This window comes from Neomonachus schauinslandi, chromosome X (genome assembly GCF_002201575.2).
Source record: "Neomonachus schauinslandi chromosome X, ASM220157v2, whole genome shotgun sequence".
Classification (NCBI taxonomy): domain Eukaryota; kingdom Metazoa; phylum Chordata; class Mammalia; order Carnivora; family Phocidae; genus Neomonachus; species Neomonachus schauinslandi.
In genome coordinates, this window is record NC_058419.1 from 33,263 (window position 1) to 50,439 (window position 17,177).

The 17,177-nt window shown below is 37.3% G+C and overlaps 1 protein-coding gene across 1 annotated transcript in view; it reads right to left on the minus strand.

The window, feature by feature from the left end:
- VAMP7 (vesicle associated membrane protein 7) overlaps positions 1-17,177 on the minus strand; it is a 59,200-nt gene that overhangs the window by 23,139 nt on the left and 18,884 nt on the right. The window contains exon 5 of the mRNA XM_021682597.1: positions 15,635-15,725. Within this exon, the coding sequence (XP_021538272.1) occupies positions 15,635-15,725 (91 nt within the window). The remainder of the gene's footprint in view (positions 1-15,634; positions 15,726-17,177) is intronic.

Here is a 17,177-nt window from a genome sequence, read left to right on the forward strand (position 1 = left end):
TGGGATCTAGTTTCTTCTAACAGACCAAAATACACCCAGGACCTAGTGTGTTACCCTGTTCTGTCCACCTCTTTGATTATATTCTTTCTGTTTTCCTTTTTTTCTTTTTTGGTTACTGATCTCTTCTGATTTGTTTACTGTATATTTTGCTGGGGTCATGGTTGATATTTTTGTATTTTTTTCTCTCATCCATCTATTCTTCTTTGGACAAAATGACAAGACAAAAAAACTCACCCCAGAAAAAAGAACAAGAGGCAGTACTAACTGCCAGAGACTTAACAAATATGGATATTATAAAATGTCAGAGCTAGAATTCAAAATAACGATTATAAAGATACTAGCTGAGCTTGAAAAAAGCATAGAAGACACTAGAGAATCCCTTTCTGGAGAAATAAAAAAACTAAAATCTAATCAAGTCAAAATAAAAAAGGCTATTAATGAGAATCAATAAAAAATGGAGGTTCTAACTACTAGGATAAACAAGGCAGAAGACAGAATCAGTGATGGAAGATAAAATGATGGAGAATAAAGAAACTGAGGTAAAGAAAGAAACAACTACTGGATCACAACGGGAGAAGTCAAAAGATCAGCAATACCATAAAGTGAAACAATATTAGAATAATTAGGGTTCCAGAGGAAGAGGAAGGGGGTGGCAGAAGGTATATTTGAGCAAATTATAGCTGAGAACTTCCCTAATCTGGAAGGAAACAGGCATCCAAGTCCAGGAGGCACAGAGAAACCCTCTCAAAATCAATAAAAATAGGTCAACACCTCGACATAGAATAGTGAAGGCTGCGAATTTCAGAGACAAAGAGAAAATCCTGAAAGCAGCTCAGGACAATAAATAGGTCCTTAACCTACAGAGGTAGACACATAGGCTGGCAGCAGACCTATCCACAGAGACCTGGCAGGCCAGAAAGGACTGGCATGATATATTCAGGGTGCTAAATGAGAAAAACATGCAGCCAAGAATACTTTATCCAGCAAGGCTGTCATTCAGAATAGGAGAGAGGGGCGCCTGGGTGGCTCAGTCATTAAGCGTCTGCCTTCGACTCAGGTCATGATCCCACGGTCCTGGGATCGAGCCCCGCATCGGGCTCCCTGCTCCACGGGAAGCCTGCTTCTCCCTCTTCCACTCCCCCTGCCTGTGTTCCCTCTCTCGCTGTGTCTCTGTCAAATAAATAAATAAAATCTTAAAAAAAAAAAAAAAAAAAGGGCGCCTGGGTGGCTCAGTTGGTTAAGCGACTGCCTTCAGCTCAGGTCATGATCCTGGAGTCCCTGGATTGAGTCCCGCATCGGGCTCCCTGCTCAGCGAGGAGCCTGCTTCTCCCTCTGACCCTCCCCCCTCTCATGTACTCTCTCTCTCTCATTCTCGCTCTCTCAAGTAAATAAATAAATCTTTAAAAAAAAAAGAATAGGAGAGATGAAGAGCTTCCAGGAAAAACAGAAACTAAAAGAACTCGTGATCACTAAACCAGCCCTGCAAGAAATATTAAAAGGGATCCTGTAAGCAAAGACAGAGCCTAAAATTAACACAGACCAGAAAGGAACAGACAATATACAGTAACAGTGACTTTACAGATAATACAATGGCACTAAATTCATATCTTTCAGTAGTTACTCTGAATGTAAATGGGCTAAAATGCTCCAATCAAAAGACAAAGGGTAGCAGATTGGATAAAAAATAAGACCCGTCGATATGCTGTCTACAAGAGACTCATTTTAGACCCAAAGACACCTCCAGATTGAAAGTGAGGAGGTGGAGAACCATTTATCATGCTATAATGAAGATGGGAAAAAAAGTAATCCTTCTTTCAGACAAATAAGATTTTAAACCAAAGACTCTAATAAGAGATGAGGAAGGACACTATATCATACTTAAAGGTTCTATGCAACAAGAAGAGCTAACAATTGTAAATATTTATCCTCCTGACTTGGGAGCAGCCAATTATATAAAACAATTAATAACAAAATTCAAGAAACTCATTCACAATAACACAGTAAGAGTAGGGACTTTAACACCCCACTTACAGCAATGGACACATCATCTAAGCAGAAGATCAACAAGGAAACAAGGACTTTGAATGACACACTGGACCAGATGGACTTCACAGATATATTCAGAACACTGCCTCCTAAAGCAAGAGCATACACATTCTTCTCGAGTGCCCATGGAACATTCTCCAGAATAGAACACATACTGGCTCACAAATCAGGTCTCAACTGGTACCAAAAGACTGGGATTATTCCTTGCATATTTTCAGACCACAATGCTTTGAAACTAGAACTCAATCACAAGAGGAAAGTCGGAAAGGACTCAAATACATGGAGGCTAAAGAGCATCCAACTAAAGAATGAATGGGTCACAACCAGAAAATTAAACAAGAATTTAAAAAATGCATGGAAACAAATGAAAATGAAAACACAACTATTCAAAACCTTTGGCATACAGCAATGGTGGTCCTAAGAGGGAAGTACATAGCAATACAAGCCTTTCTCAAGAAACAGGGAAAGTCTCACATGTACAACCTAACCCTACACCTAAAGGAGCTGGAGAAAGAACAGCACATAAAGCTTAAACCAAGCAAGACATGAGATTTAATAAAGATCAGAGCAGAAATCAATGAAATAGAAACCAAAAGAATAGCAGAACAGATCAATGAAACTAGGAGCTGGTTCTCTGAAAGAAAGATCGATAAACCCCTGGCCAGACTTACCAAAAAGAAAAAAGAAAGGACCCAAATTAATAAAACTGAATGAAAGAGGAGAGATCATAACCAACACACAAGAAATACAATTATAAGAACATATTATGAGCAACTATCTGCCAACAAATTAGGCAAATGGAAGAAATGGATACTTTCCTAGAAATATAAACTACCAAAACTGAACCAGGAAGAAATAAAAACCTGAACAGACCCATAACCAGCAAAGAAATTGAATCAGTAATCAAAAATCTCCCAAAAAACAAGAGTCTAGGGCCAGATGGCCAAACATTTAAAGAAGAATTAATACCTATTCTTCTGAAGTTGTTTCAAAAAATAGAAATGAAGGAAAACTTCCAAACTCTATGAGGCCAGCATTTCCCTGATCCCAAAACCAAAGATCCCACCAAAAAGGAGAATTACAGACCAATATCCCTGATGAACATGGATGCCAAAATTCTCACCAAGATACTAGCCAATAGGATCCAACAGTACATTAAAAGGATTATTCACCATGACCAAGTGGAATTTATTCCTGGGCTGCAAGCGTGGTTCAGCATCTGCAAATCAATGTGATACACTACATTAATAAAAGATAGGACAAGAACAATTTGAGCCTCTCAATAGATGCAGAAAAAGTATTTGACAAAGTACAGCATCCTTTCTTGATTAAAACTCTTCACAGTGTAGGGATAGAAGGAACATACCACAATATCATAAAAGCCATATATGAAAAGCCCACAGAGAATATCATTCTCAATGGGCAAAAATTGAGAGCTTTTCCCCTAAGGTCAGGAACACAACAGGGATGCCCACACTCACCACTGTTGTTCAACATAATGCTAAAAGTCCCAGGCTCACCAATCAGACAACAAAAAGAAATGAAAGGCATCCAAATCGACAAAGAAGCCAAACTCTCACTCTTCACAGATGACATGATACTCCATGTGGAAAACCCAAAAGACTCCACCCCAAAATTGCTAGAACTCATACAGGAATTCAGCAAAGTTGCAGGATACAAAATCAATGCACAGAAATCAGTTGCATTTCTATACACTAACCATGAGACAGAAGACAGAGAAATTAAGGAATCAATCCCATTTACAATTGCACCAAACACCGTAAGATACCCAGGAATAAACCTACCCAGAGAGGTAAAGGATCTGTACTCTGAAAAGTATAAAACTCATGAAAGAAATTGAGGAAGACACAAAGAAATGGAAAAACATTCCATGTTCATGGATTGGAAGAACAAATATTGTTAAAATGTCTATGCTTCCCAGAGCAATCTACATATTCAATGCAATCCCTATCAAAATACCATCATCATTTTTCACAGAGCTAGAACAAATAATACTAAAATTTGTATGGAACCAGAAAAGACCCTGAATAGCTGAAGTAAGGTTGAAAAAGAAAACCAAAGCTGGTGGCATCACAATTTTGGACTTCAAGCTCTACTGAAGCTGTAATCAAGACAGTATGATACTGGCAAAAAAACAGACACATAGATCAATGAAACAGGATAAAGAACCCAGAAATGGATACTCAACTCTATGGTCAACTAATCTTTCACAAAGCAGGAAAGAATATCCAATGGAAAAAAAGACAAGTCTCTTCACCAAATAGTGCTGGGAAAACTGGACAGCCACAAGCAGAAGAATTTTCTTACACCGTACACAAAAAATAAACTCTAAATGGATGAAAGACCCAAATGTGAGACAGGAAACCATCAAAATCCTAGAAGAGAACACAGGCAACAACCTCTTTGACCTCAGTCGCAGCTACTTCTTGCTAGACACATCTCCAAAGGCAAGGGAAACAAAGGCAAAAATGAGCTATTGTGACCTCATCAAGATAAAAAGCTTTTGCACAGCAAAGGAAAGTCGACAAAACCAAAAGACAACCTACAGAATGGGAAAAGATATTTGCAAATGTCTTATCAGATAAAGGGTTAGTATTCAAAATGTATAAAGAACTTATCAAACTCAACAACCAGAAAGCAAATAATCCAGTCAAAAAATGGGCAGAAGACATGGGCAGACATTTCTCCAAAGACATACAAATGGCCAAAAAGCACATGAAAAAATGCTCAACATCACTCAGCATCAGGGAAGTACAAGTCAAAACCACAATGAGATACCACCTCACACCAGTCAGAATGGCTAAAATTACCAAGTCAGGAAACAACAAATGTTGGCAAGGATGTGGAGAAAGGGGAACCCTCTTACACTGTTGGTGGGAATGCAAGCTGGTACAGCCACTCTGGAAAACAGTACGGAGGTTCCTCAAAAAGTTAAAAATAGAGCTACCCTATGACCCAGCAACTGCACTACAAGGTATTTACCCCAAAGATACAAATATAGTGATCCGAAGAGGCACCACACCCAAATGTTTACAGCAGCAATATCCACAATAGCCAAACTATGGAAATAGCCCAGATGTCCATCGACAGATGAACGAATAAAGATGTGGTAATGTACACACACACACACACACACACACACACACACACAATGGAGCATTACTCAGCCATCCAAAAAATGAAATCTTGCCATTTGCAATGATGTGGATGGAACTAGAGGGTATTATGCTAGGCAAAATAAGTCAGTCAGAGAAAGACAATTATCATATGATTTCATTCATATGTGGAATTTGAGAAACAAAACAGAGGAACATGGAGGAAGGAAGGGAAAAATAAAACAAGATAAAATCAGAGAGGAAGACAAACCATAAGTAAGAGACTCTTAACTCTAGGAAACAAACTGAAGGTTGCTGGAGGGGAGGGGGTGGGGGATGGGGTAATAGGGTGATGGGCATTAAGGAGGGCACGTGATGTAACGAGCACTGGGTGTTTTTTACAACTGATGAGTCACTGAACTCTACCTCTGAAACTAATACACTGTATGTTAATTGAATTTAAGTAAGAATAAGACATCACAAGAGAAAAACAGATCAATATCTCATGAATATAGACATAAAACCTCAGTAATATATTAGATGTAATCCAGCAATATATTAAAGGGATTTACAACATGATGAAGTGGCATTTATTTCAGAAATGCAAGGTTGATTTAATATCCAAAAACCAAAATATATAATATACTGTATTAACAGAGTAAAGGACAAAATCCACACAAACATTTCAATAGATGCAAAAAAAGTACCTGGCAGAATCTAACACCCTGTATATAGAAAATCATAAAGAACTCACTAAAATGCTATTAGAATTAATAAAAAAATGTTCAATAATGTTGCACAATACAAAATCAATATGCAAAAAATCAACTGTATTTCTATACATTAGCAATGAAAAATCCAAAAATGAGAGAGAAAAATTGCATTTACAATAGCATTAAAAAATATAATACTTGGAAACAAGGCAAGAAGGATGTTGGAAGAGAGATACTATTAAAGGGAAATTATTCTGACACTTGCCAAAAATGATAAGGAAGATTTTATTCTTCCTACTCTAGACTACTGCAACAGGGGTCAAGACTATCACAATATAACAAGAAGTGGGGTGATGTCAGCATCATGGCACTGTAAGACATCCCTCCATTTTGCCCCCCCCCCCTTTAAAAAACTAATTAAGGCATCCATCCACAAAAAAAGTGCCTCTGTGGGATCCAGCACCATAGGCCAAAGGACCTGAGGGGGTCTCATGCACCTGCGCATCGGTAACAGGCAGACAAACCTAAGTATAGGCTGTGGAACCAACATGATCAGTGTTGCTTCCACAGCCCTCTTGGTCGCAGTTGGGGAAAACTTGAAGAGTACTGATTTAGGCAGGTACTCGTGGATGAGAGAGAATTTGTAGAAGGCTAGCCTTGCCAAGAGGAGACTTCAGCATGGCACTGAAGCATAAAATATAGATATGAATTTAGATGCACTGGAGAGGGTAAGAGGAACTTTTCCAGCACTGACCATTGCCCAAGGTGACAGAGCATAGGGCTGAACTAAGTTTTTTTTCCCCCCAAAAAATGACCACCTCCCAGCCCCCACAGTCTGGCAGGGTATGGCCTTCACTTGCTGCCTACAGTGACGGCCTTGAGGCTGCCTGCCCACGATGGACTATTTGGCACAAAGAGCAGTCCTGAGGCCTGCTCAGTGCTCTCGATGGGCACCAGGAAGCACTCCAGCGGGACCACCTCATACACAGGAGCATTGGGCATCACATAGGGGCACAGTTCGATTTGCTGGTGGCAGTCTCTCCCCCAGGGGAAAGGGAGAACAGTGAGTGAGTGCCTGGCTACTCCACCTATGTGACAAGCTACTGGAGAAACCCATTTCTCTCCAGCAGCACCCAGGGTACAGAGGCAGGACCTCTAAGACTGGGGGCAGGGAGGAGATCAGGAAAGAGGCCAATAAAAATGTCATAGGATATTAAAAGAACATACTCCCTGATAGCTGTGCTCAGGGCTTAAGCAGGAAGTCCACCCACAAGCCTCTGGGAGACCCTTACTCAATGATTCCCTCACCAGTCCCACAGTCACCTCCTACTCTGCAGCCAGCTCCTTATGCATGCTCCTAAGTGCAGTGGCAAGAGTGAGCTCCAGTTAAAAGTAGTGCTCTCAGAATATCAGACCAGGGTCTGTGGGCAAAGGAGAAACCATAAACTTGAGCTGTAATGTCATCTTCTGGGGGAAAAAAAAAAAAAAAGAGGTTTCCAGCAGCCAGCATGGTAAGTTGTAAGATCAGAGAAGACATAAAAGTTAAGAACTCTGCCACAAGAATGAGTAAGAAGCATGGAGCAGGAGCATCCAGACAAGGATGGAGAGAACCCCAGATAGCAGAACCACAAATGCTATTTCCTACCTGAGGGTAACTAGGAAAGATTTTAGGAGGTGTCTACTACACATCAAAAGGGAAAGCAGCAACACAGAAGTTCAAGGAACATAAAGAATCAAGGAAATATGTCAACACTGTATGGTAACAATCATTCTCCAATAACTGAAATCAAAAGTGTGAAATTTTGCAATCCAGCTAATAAAGAATTCAAAATAACTGTTTTGAAAAACTCAACAAGCTGCAAAAAAAACTCCACAGAAAAACGATCAACAAAATCAGGAAAGCACTATATGAACAAAATCTGAAATTTAACAGAGATAGAGATCATAACAAAGAATCAAACAAATTCTGGAGCTGAAGAATGAATGAGATGAAAAATTCAATAGAAAACATCTACCTCAAAGTAATCCAAATGGAAGACATAATAAGTGAGCTAGAGGATAGGAACTCTGAAACAACCCAGAGGACAACAAAGAGAAAATAATGAAAACCCCAAAAAGCCTATATGATCAATGGGACTCCATCAAACATACAAATATTAGAATTGGGGTTCCAGAAGGAGATAAGAGAGGGAACAAGACAGAAAGCTTATTTAAACAAATAATAGTGGAAAACTTCCTAAACCTGGAGAGAGACCTGGACATCTAAGTTCATAAAGGTAAGAGATCACCTTATTATCTCAATGCAAAAAGACCTTCTTAAGATACATTATAAGAAAATGGTCAAAAATCAAAGATAAAGGGAGACTCTTAAAAGCAGCCAGAGGAAAAACAAGACTGTAACCTACAAAGAAATTCCTATTAGGCTATGAGTGGATTTGCAGCAGAGACCCTAAAGGCCAGCAACGAATATGGAATAACACATCCAAAGTGTTGAAAGAAAAAATTGCCAGCCAAGAATAGTCTATATGACAAAGTTATCCTTCAAATATGAAGGAGAAATAAATACATTCTCAGACAAATAAAAGTTAAGGGAGTTCATTACCACTAGACTTGCCATGCAAGAAATGCTAAAAGGAAAAGACACTAATTAGTGACATGAAAACATAGAAAAGTATATAATACACTGGTAGAGGTTAAATATACAGATTTACAAAACTAATTCTGTAATAGGATGGTGTGTTAAACACTTAAATATAGTATAAAGGTTAAAGAAAAAAAGTATTAGAAATAACTATAGCTACTATAAATTTTAACAAAAAGACAATAGAAAAAGGTAAACTGTGACACCAAGAGTGTAACAGGGGAGTAAAATATGTGGAGTTTTTGTATGAAAAGTTGCTATCACCTTAAAATGGACTATTTTATCTATAAGATGGTTTATGTAAGCCCCATGGTAACTGAAAAGCAAAAACCTAGAGTAGGTTCACAAAAGATACAGAAACAGGAAATGGAACACACAATCCCAAAACATCACCAATTTTAAAAGGTAGGCAGACATTTGGGACAATACAGACAGACCTAGAGGGTATTATGCTAAGTGAAGTAAGTCAGATAGAGAAAGCAAATACCATATGATTTCACTTATACGTGGAATCTAAGAAACAAAAACAGAAACAGATGCATAAATAATGAGAACTGGTGGTTGCCAGAGGGGAGGGGGTTGGGGGATAGGTGAAATAGGTGAAGTGGATTAAGAGGGGCAAACTTCCAGTTATAAAATAAATAAGTTAACAGGGATGAAAAGTACAACATAGGGAATATAGTTAATAATATCATAATATAACTTTCTTTTTTTTAATGTTTTAATTTATTTATTTGACAGAGAGAGAGAGACAGAGAGAGCAGGAACACAAGCAGGGGGAGGGGTAGAGGGAGAAGCAGGCTCCCCGCTGAGCAGGGAGCCCGATGTGGGGCTCAATCCCAGGACCCTGGGATTATGACCTGAGCTGAAGGCAGACGCTTAACGACTGAGCCACCCAGGCACCCCCTCATGATAACTTTCTATGGTGAGAGATGGTAACTACACTTATTGTGGTGAGCATTTCCTAATGTGTATAATTGTCAAATCACTATGTTGTACACCTGAAACTAATAATAATATGGTGTGTCAACTATATCTCAATTAAAAATTACATATATTTTCTGGGATACACAGACACATACATACATATACATATTCTAGGGGAAAAATAATAAATACATTAAAGGAAAAAAATAAAAAGGTAGGCAGAAATGGAAGGGAAAAGGAACAATGAAATTACAAAACATCCAGAAAGCAATGAATAAGATGGAATTAGTATAGTAAGTCTTTACATTTCAAAAATTACTCTAATAAGTTCACCAATCAAAAGGCACAGAGTGGCTGGATGGATAAAAAAAACAAGATCCAACAATATGCTGCTTACATGAGACTCACTGCAGATTTAAATACACACATAGGCTTAAAGTGAAGGGATGGAAAAAGATATTCCATGCAGGTGGAAACCAAAAGAAAGTGGAGATAAAATAAGACTGTACACCAAAAACTGTAAAAAAAAAAAAAAAAAAAAAAAAAGATAAATACAGTCATTACATAATAATAAAGTGGTCAATACATTAAAAAGGTATAACAATTTTAAATATATATGCACACAGGGGCGTGGGCAGCGCAGCTGGTTAAGTGTCCAACTCTTGATTTCAGTTCAGTTCATGATCTCAGGGTCATGGGATTGAGCCCCACATAGTGCTTAGCGAGGAGTCTGCTTGGGATTCTTTCTCTCCCTCTCCCTCTGCCCCTCCCCCACTGGCATATTCTCTTTCTCTCTAAAATTAAAATAAATCTTTGAAAAAAATATATATATGCACACAATATCAGAGCACCTAAGTATCTTTTTTTTTTTTTTTAAGATTTTATTTATGTATTTGACAGAGAGAGACACAGCGAGAGAGGGAACACAAGCAGGGGGAGGGGGAGAGGGAGAAGCAGGCTTCCTGCAGAGCAGGGAGCCCGATGCGGGGCTCGATCCCAGGACCCTGAGATCATGACCTGAGCTGAAGGCAGACGCTTAACGACTGAGCCACCCAGGCGCCCCAGAGCACCTAAGTATCTTAATACAAGCAGATCTGAAGGAAGAAACAGATAATAATACAATAATAGTAGGTGACTTCAATACACGCCTTTCTAACAATGGCTAGATCATCCAGACAGAAATCAATAAGGAAACATGACTTAAACCATACAAGTGGTCATAACAGGCAATACACAGAACATTCCATCCAACAGCAGCAGAATATACATTCTTCTCAAGTGCACAAGGAACATTCTCCAGGATACATCATATAATAGGACACAAAACAAGTCTTAACAAATTTAGGAAGACTGAAATCATACCAAGTACCTTTTCTAACCACAGTAGTACGATATTAGAAATCAACAAGAGGAAAGCTGGAAAATCTATAAATATGTGGAAACTAAACAACACATTCCTGAACAACCAATGGGTTAAAGAAAAGAATCAAAAGGAAAATAAAAAAATAATTGAAACAAATGAAAACAGAAACACAACACACCAAAACACACAGGATGCTACAAAAGCAGTTCTGCAAGAGGTTATAGTGATAAATGCATATGTTAAGAAAACAAAGACCTCAAATAAACAGCCTAACTTGAACCTTCAAGGAACTAGAAACAGAAGAACAAATTAAGCCCAAAGTTAGTGGAAGGAAGGAAACAAAGACCAAAGTGGAAATTAGTGAAATAGAAACCAGAAAAATAGAAAAGATCAACAAAACTAATGGCTATTTTTTTTTTTAAATAATAAAATTGACAAACCTCTAGCTAGACTAAGGAAAAAAAGAAGATTCAAATATAATCAGAAACGAAAGAGGAGACATTAGAACTGATACTACAGAAATACATAGGATCATAAGAGACTCTTTTGAATAATTATATGACAACAAACTGAATAAAGAAGAAATGGATATAGTCCTAGAAACACATAACCTACCAAGACAGAATCATGAAGTAATAGAAATTCTGAACATTCCAATAATGAGTAAGGAGATTGAATCTGTACCCAAAAACCTCCTAACAAAGAAAAACCCAAAACCAGATGGCTTCATTGGTGAATTATACCAAACATTTAAAGCAAAATTAATGCCAAACCTTCCCAAACTCTTCCAAAAAAAACCAAAGAGGAGGAAATACTTCCAAACTCATTTTACAAGGCCAGCATTACCCTGAAACCAAATCCAGATAAGGACACAACAAGAAAACTATAGACCAATATCCCTGATGAACACAAATGCAAAAATTCTCAAAAAAATATTAGCAAATTGAATTCAACACCACATAAAAATGATCATATACCATGACCAAGTGGGATTTATCCCTGGCATATAAGAATGGTTCCACATATACAACTCAGTACATGTGATACACCACATTAATATAATGGAAGATAAAAACTTGAAATCAAATCAATAGATGCAGAAAAAATATTTTACAAAACATAGCATCATTTCATCATAAAAAACTTCAACAAACTTAGTATATAAGGACATATTTCAGCATAATAAAGGCCATATATGACAAACCCAAAGGTAACATCATACTCAATGGTGAAATATTAAAAGCTTTTCCTCTAAGATCAGGAACAAGACAAAGATCCCCACTCTCACCACTGTTACTCATATAGTACTGGAAGGCCTATGTAGAGCAGTCAGACAAGACAATTAAATAATAGGCATCAAAACAGAAAAGGAAGAAGTAAAACTGGCATCATTTGCAGATGATATGATAATATATACAGAAAATCCTAGACTCAACCAAAAACTGAACTAATCAACAAATGCAATAAAGTTGTAGGATATAAAATCAACATACAGAAATCAGTTAAATTTCTATATACTAACATAAAATATCCAAAAAAGTAATAATGAAAACTATCCCAATCACGATACCATCAAAAATAATAAAATACTTATGAATAAATTTAACTAAGGAGGTGAAAGATCTCTGCAACGAAGACTACAAGACACTGATGAAAGAAATTAAAGACACAACAAATGTAAATATATCCCATGTTCATGGATCAGAAGAACTAATATTGTTAAAATGGCCATACTACCCAAAGCCATCTACAGATTCAATGCAATGTCTTTCAAAATTCCAATGGCATTTTTCACAGAAATAGAAAAAACAATCCTAAAATTTCTATGGAACCATAAAAGACCCCAAACAAATAAAGCAATTCTGAGAAAGAACAAAGCCAGAGGCGTCACAGTTCCTGATTTCAAACTATACTATAAAGCTATAGTAATTAAAACAGTATGGTACTGGCATAAACATAGACACATGAACCAATGGAACAGAACAGAGATCCCAGAAACAAACTCCCACATATACAGTTGACCAAGATTTTACAAGGGAGCCAAGAACTTCACTCACTAGGGAAAAAACAGTCTCTTCAACAAACAGTGCTGGGAAAACTGGATAACCACGTGAAAGAATCTAAAATTGGATCCCTTACAACAGCTCCCCAAAAAATAACTTAAAATGGATTAAAGACTTAAATTCAAAGACTAAAACCATTAAATTCCTAGAAGAAAACATAGGGAAGGTTTTTTCTCACTGGTCTTTAAGCAAAACTCAACAAGTGGAACTACATCAAACTAAAAAGCTTCTGGCCAGCAAAATAAACAATCGACAAAATGAAAAGGTAACCTACAGAATGGGAGAAAATATTTACAAACCATATACTAGATAAGGGGTTAATATCTAAAATAAGGAATCCATACAACTCAGTTAACAAACAAACAAAAAAACTATCAAAAACAGGCAGAGGAACTGAATAGACACTTTTCCAAAGAAGACATCTAGATGGCCAACAGACACATGAAAAGATGCTCAACATCACTAATCATCAGGGACAGGCAAATCAAAACCACAATGAGATACTGTAGATATCACACCTGTTCGAACAGCTATCATCAAGACAAGAAATCACAAGTGTTGGTGAGGGTTTGGAGAGAAGGAAACCCTTATGCACTGTTGGTGGGAATATAAATTGGTTCAGCCACTATGGAAACTAGTATGAAGGTTCCTCAAAAAATTAAAAATATGGGGCGCCTGGGTGGCTCAGTTGGTTAAGCGGCTGCTTTCAGCTTGGGTCATGATCTCAGGGTCCTGGGATTGAGCCCTGCATCGGGTTCCCTGCTCAGCGGGAAGCCTCCTTCTCCCTCTGCTGCTCCCCCTGCTTGTGTGTGCACGCTCTCTCTCTGTCAAATAAATAAATAAAATCTTTAAAAAACACAGAGAGAAAACAGTGATGGTTACCAAAGGGGGAGGTGGGGTGGGAGAATGAGTTACATAGGTAATGGGGATTAAGGAAGACAGCTGTTGTGGTGAGCACTGTGTGCAGTATGGAACTGCTAAATCACTATATTGTACATCTGAAACTATTATTACACTGCATGTTAACTAACTGGAATGAAAGTGAACATTAAAAAAAAAGTTTCTCCCTTTTGATTTTTAATCTCATTCCTGGGACTTAATTTCAAGAAAATAAGAAAAATAGGCACAAAACCATTTAGAGCAGTACTGTTATTGTAACACAAACCTCTAAATCAGTGCTACCTAAGAGTGTTTATTATTGCTTCAACTAAGTCTCTAAGCACACAACTGACATATTCATAATAAGATGTTCTCAATGAAGGAAGCACAGCACTGACTTACATGCTGGCGCAAGCTCTTTATCTGGTTGTAAAACAGTACTCTGAGTAACATTGCTCTAAAGAACCAAAGTGTCCAAAATAAGGACATGATTCTAACCTATAATATAACCCAATGAAATACTGTATGAGCATGAAGTAGATTCATGATAGCTAACGATAATTCAGCTCTTACTATGTGCTAGGCACTGTACAAGATGCTTTACATACATTATCTCCTTTATCCTGGTAACCTTAGGTTCTACCATCTCCTTTTTGCAGATTAGGAAACAAAGCTCAGAGAAGTTTGAGGATGACCAAGGGCTAACAGCAGGTTGGAAGTGAAATCATGACTCAAACTCAGGCACATATGACTCTAAATCTTGGTCACTATATTGTACTGCCTCAACAAAACTGAATATGTGCGATTATTATAATACGTATATATAAAATATTATTATTTTATGTGCGATTATGTGCGATTATTATAATACGTATATAAAAACCTTAAAAGAAAAAATGGAAATGAATCTTTAGGATGCTGGGATCAAGAGTATTTTTTTTTCTAAAATGTCTTTACAGCTTGTACCTGTGCTAACAATAAATGTACAAGTAATTCAAATAGTAAATCCAAGATTATAAGTAAATTGACATTTATGAAATTTGACAATGTCTCAATTAAATATCTTATAAAACAATATCATTTTCATTCAATTTTATACAAGTTATTGTCTGAGATATTCCCCTTAGAAAGAGTGGTTCTCGAACTTGAATATGCATTCAAATCCTCTGGAGGGCTTGTGAAAACACAGATTGCTGGGTCCCATTCACAGAGTTTCTGATTCGATAGCTCTGGGGTGGGTCCTGAAAACTTGCATTTCTAACAGGTTCCCAAAGGATGCTGATGCTGCTGGCCCAGGGACTACATTTTGAGAACCAATGATTTTAAAAAATTAGCATCATCCTAAATCTAAATACAATTGCATAATCAATTAAAAAATAAACCTGATGCATTTCTCTGGATTATTTTAATGTGCTTAAATAGCTTGACAAAACATAGGCTGACAGAATTTATATCATAGTTCATTCCTTGAAAAGTACAACAGTTTTTTTGGACCAATTCTTTCTTTCTCTCAATCAAGTGTTACAAACTTTCTGAGGAGGTCAAAAAGTTATACTTTAAGTATCTACTGATAACATCAGCTATCTGGGTATCTCCAGCCAAAACTGACTAAATTATTCTTAATTGCTGAACTGTTGCAAGAATCTCAAATTATTCTTGCTAAGCCAACTAACAAATTAGAATGAAGAACAATCATAAGTACTAAGAAATAAACATTCATACAGGAGACAGTATCATAGGTAGACAACATCCATATCTCAGCTGATAGTTTCCAAAAGTAAGATTCAGGAAGTACTATTTCAGCCTTTCTAGAATAATTTGACCCCAATCAAGTAATCAATTACCATTTTTGCCCATATGCATGTGGACTATGCCACGAAACATACCTATGTTTCTGACCATGATTCCTTTCAGTTCATCCACTTGGGCTTGAGTCTCCACCACTTTGTCTATGCCCTTATTCTCAGAGTGATGCTTCTATAAGAAAACAAGATTTAACTTATCCAGACATTACTTACAATAGGAAAACAAAAAGAAAAGGAATGACACTGAGGAATGCTATTAAATTATGCCTGTATTGATATAAAAGATACATGCCATTTCATTTAAAAATTGTTATCAGGGGGCACCTGGGTGGCTCAGTCATTAAGCGTCTGCCTTCGGCTCAGGTCATGATCCCAGGGTCCTGGGATCGAGCCCCGCATCGGGCTCCCTGCTCAGCGGGAAGCCTGCTTCTCCCTCTCCCACTCCCCCTGCTTGTGTTCCCTCTCTCGCTGTATCTCTCTCTGTCAAATAAATAAATAAAATCTTTAAAAAAAATTGTTATTAGGCCTAGGGAAAAATATAGGCAGCATAAAATAAAGGTCAATGTATTTTATCAATATATATACCTGAGACTCTTGGGGCAGAAGTACAGGGTTATATAATCTGTGCTCAGACAAGAAAGAAAAGAAGACCATAGATGGGGAGAACAGGACAGGGAAAAGCACACTAAATTGTTCCCCAATTCTTGGGTATGATGAGGAGAGGCTGGCCCACCTTCTGAGCATCTATTCTTCTATCTGTTGGGATCAGAGTATGCATCCTATTTTCATTGGCTTCTTATAGGATCTAGAAATCTAAGCATTGATAATTGTATGTATTTTGAAATTATTATCCATAGCTATCCATGAAGTCCTTAATATACAATATTCTAGTCACTTCACTGTGCTAAATGCTTCAAAGAGAGGACATTATTTAATCTACCCAAAAACTCCATGATGAAGATGCTCTTATTATTATCTCCATCTGTAAATGACAATCCTGGCACAGACTTGTTCAGAGGGTCACACATAGATACGGAGCCAATGACAAACTGGTTAAGTTGAAAGTTTTGCTGCCAGCTCACCTGTTACCTTTGACTATATACTGGTATATTTTTGGTTGGTGATGTTTTACACAGTATCACATGTATGAATGTTTTCTAGTGGGAAGTATGAAACAAACAAACTGACTGAATAAAGATTTATAACTATTTAAAGGAACTTCATCCCCCAAAGAATGCATATTTAGAAGTGTAACACTCAAAAAGTACTAAAAAGAACACTTAAAGAAGTGAAAAGTAAAGTATTCAATCACAATAATGCTTTTGTTTCTCATTCACAATACAATCATAGATAGAACATATGTCTTTGCACTCAAATAGTTTCATCGCTAAAAGGGAAGCATTTTTAAAGGTTTTAACATCATTAGTCATCAGGGAAATGCAAATTAAAACCACAATGAGATATCACTACACACCCACTAGGATGACTAAAATTAAAAAGATAGACCGTAACAAGCATTGGCAAGAATGTAGAAACACTAGAACTGCTGGTGGGAATATAAATGGTACAACCACTTAGAAAAAAAGTCTGATAATTTATTACAAATTGTGGTATATGCACACAA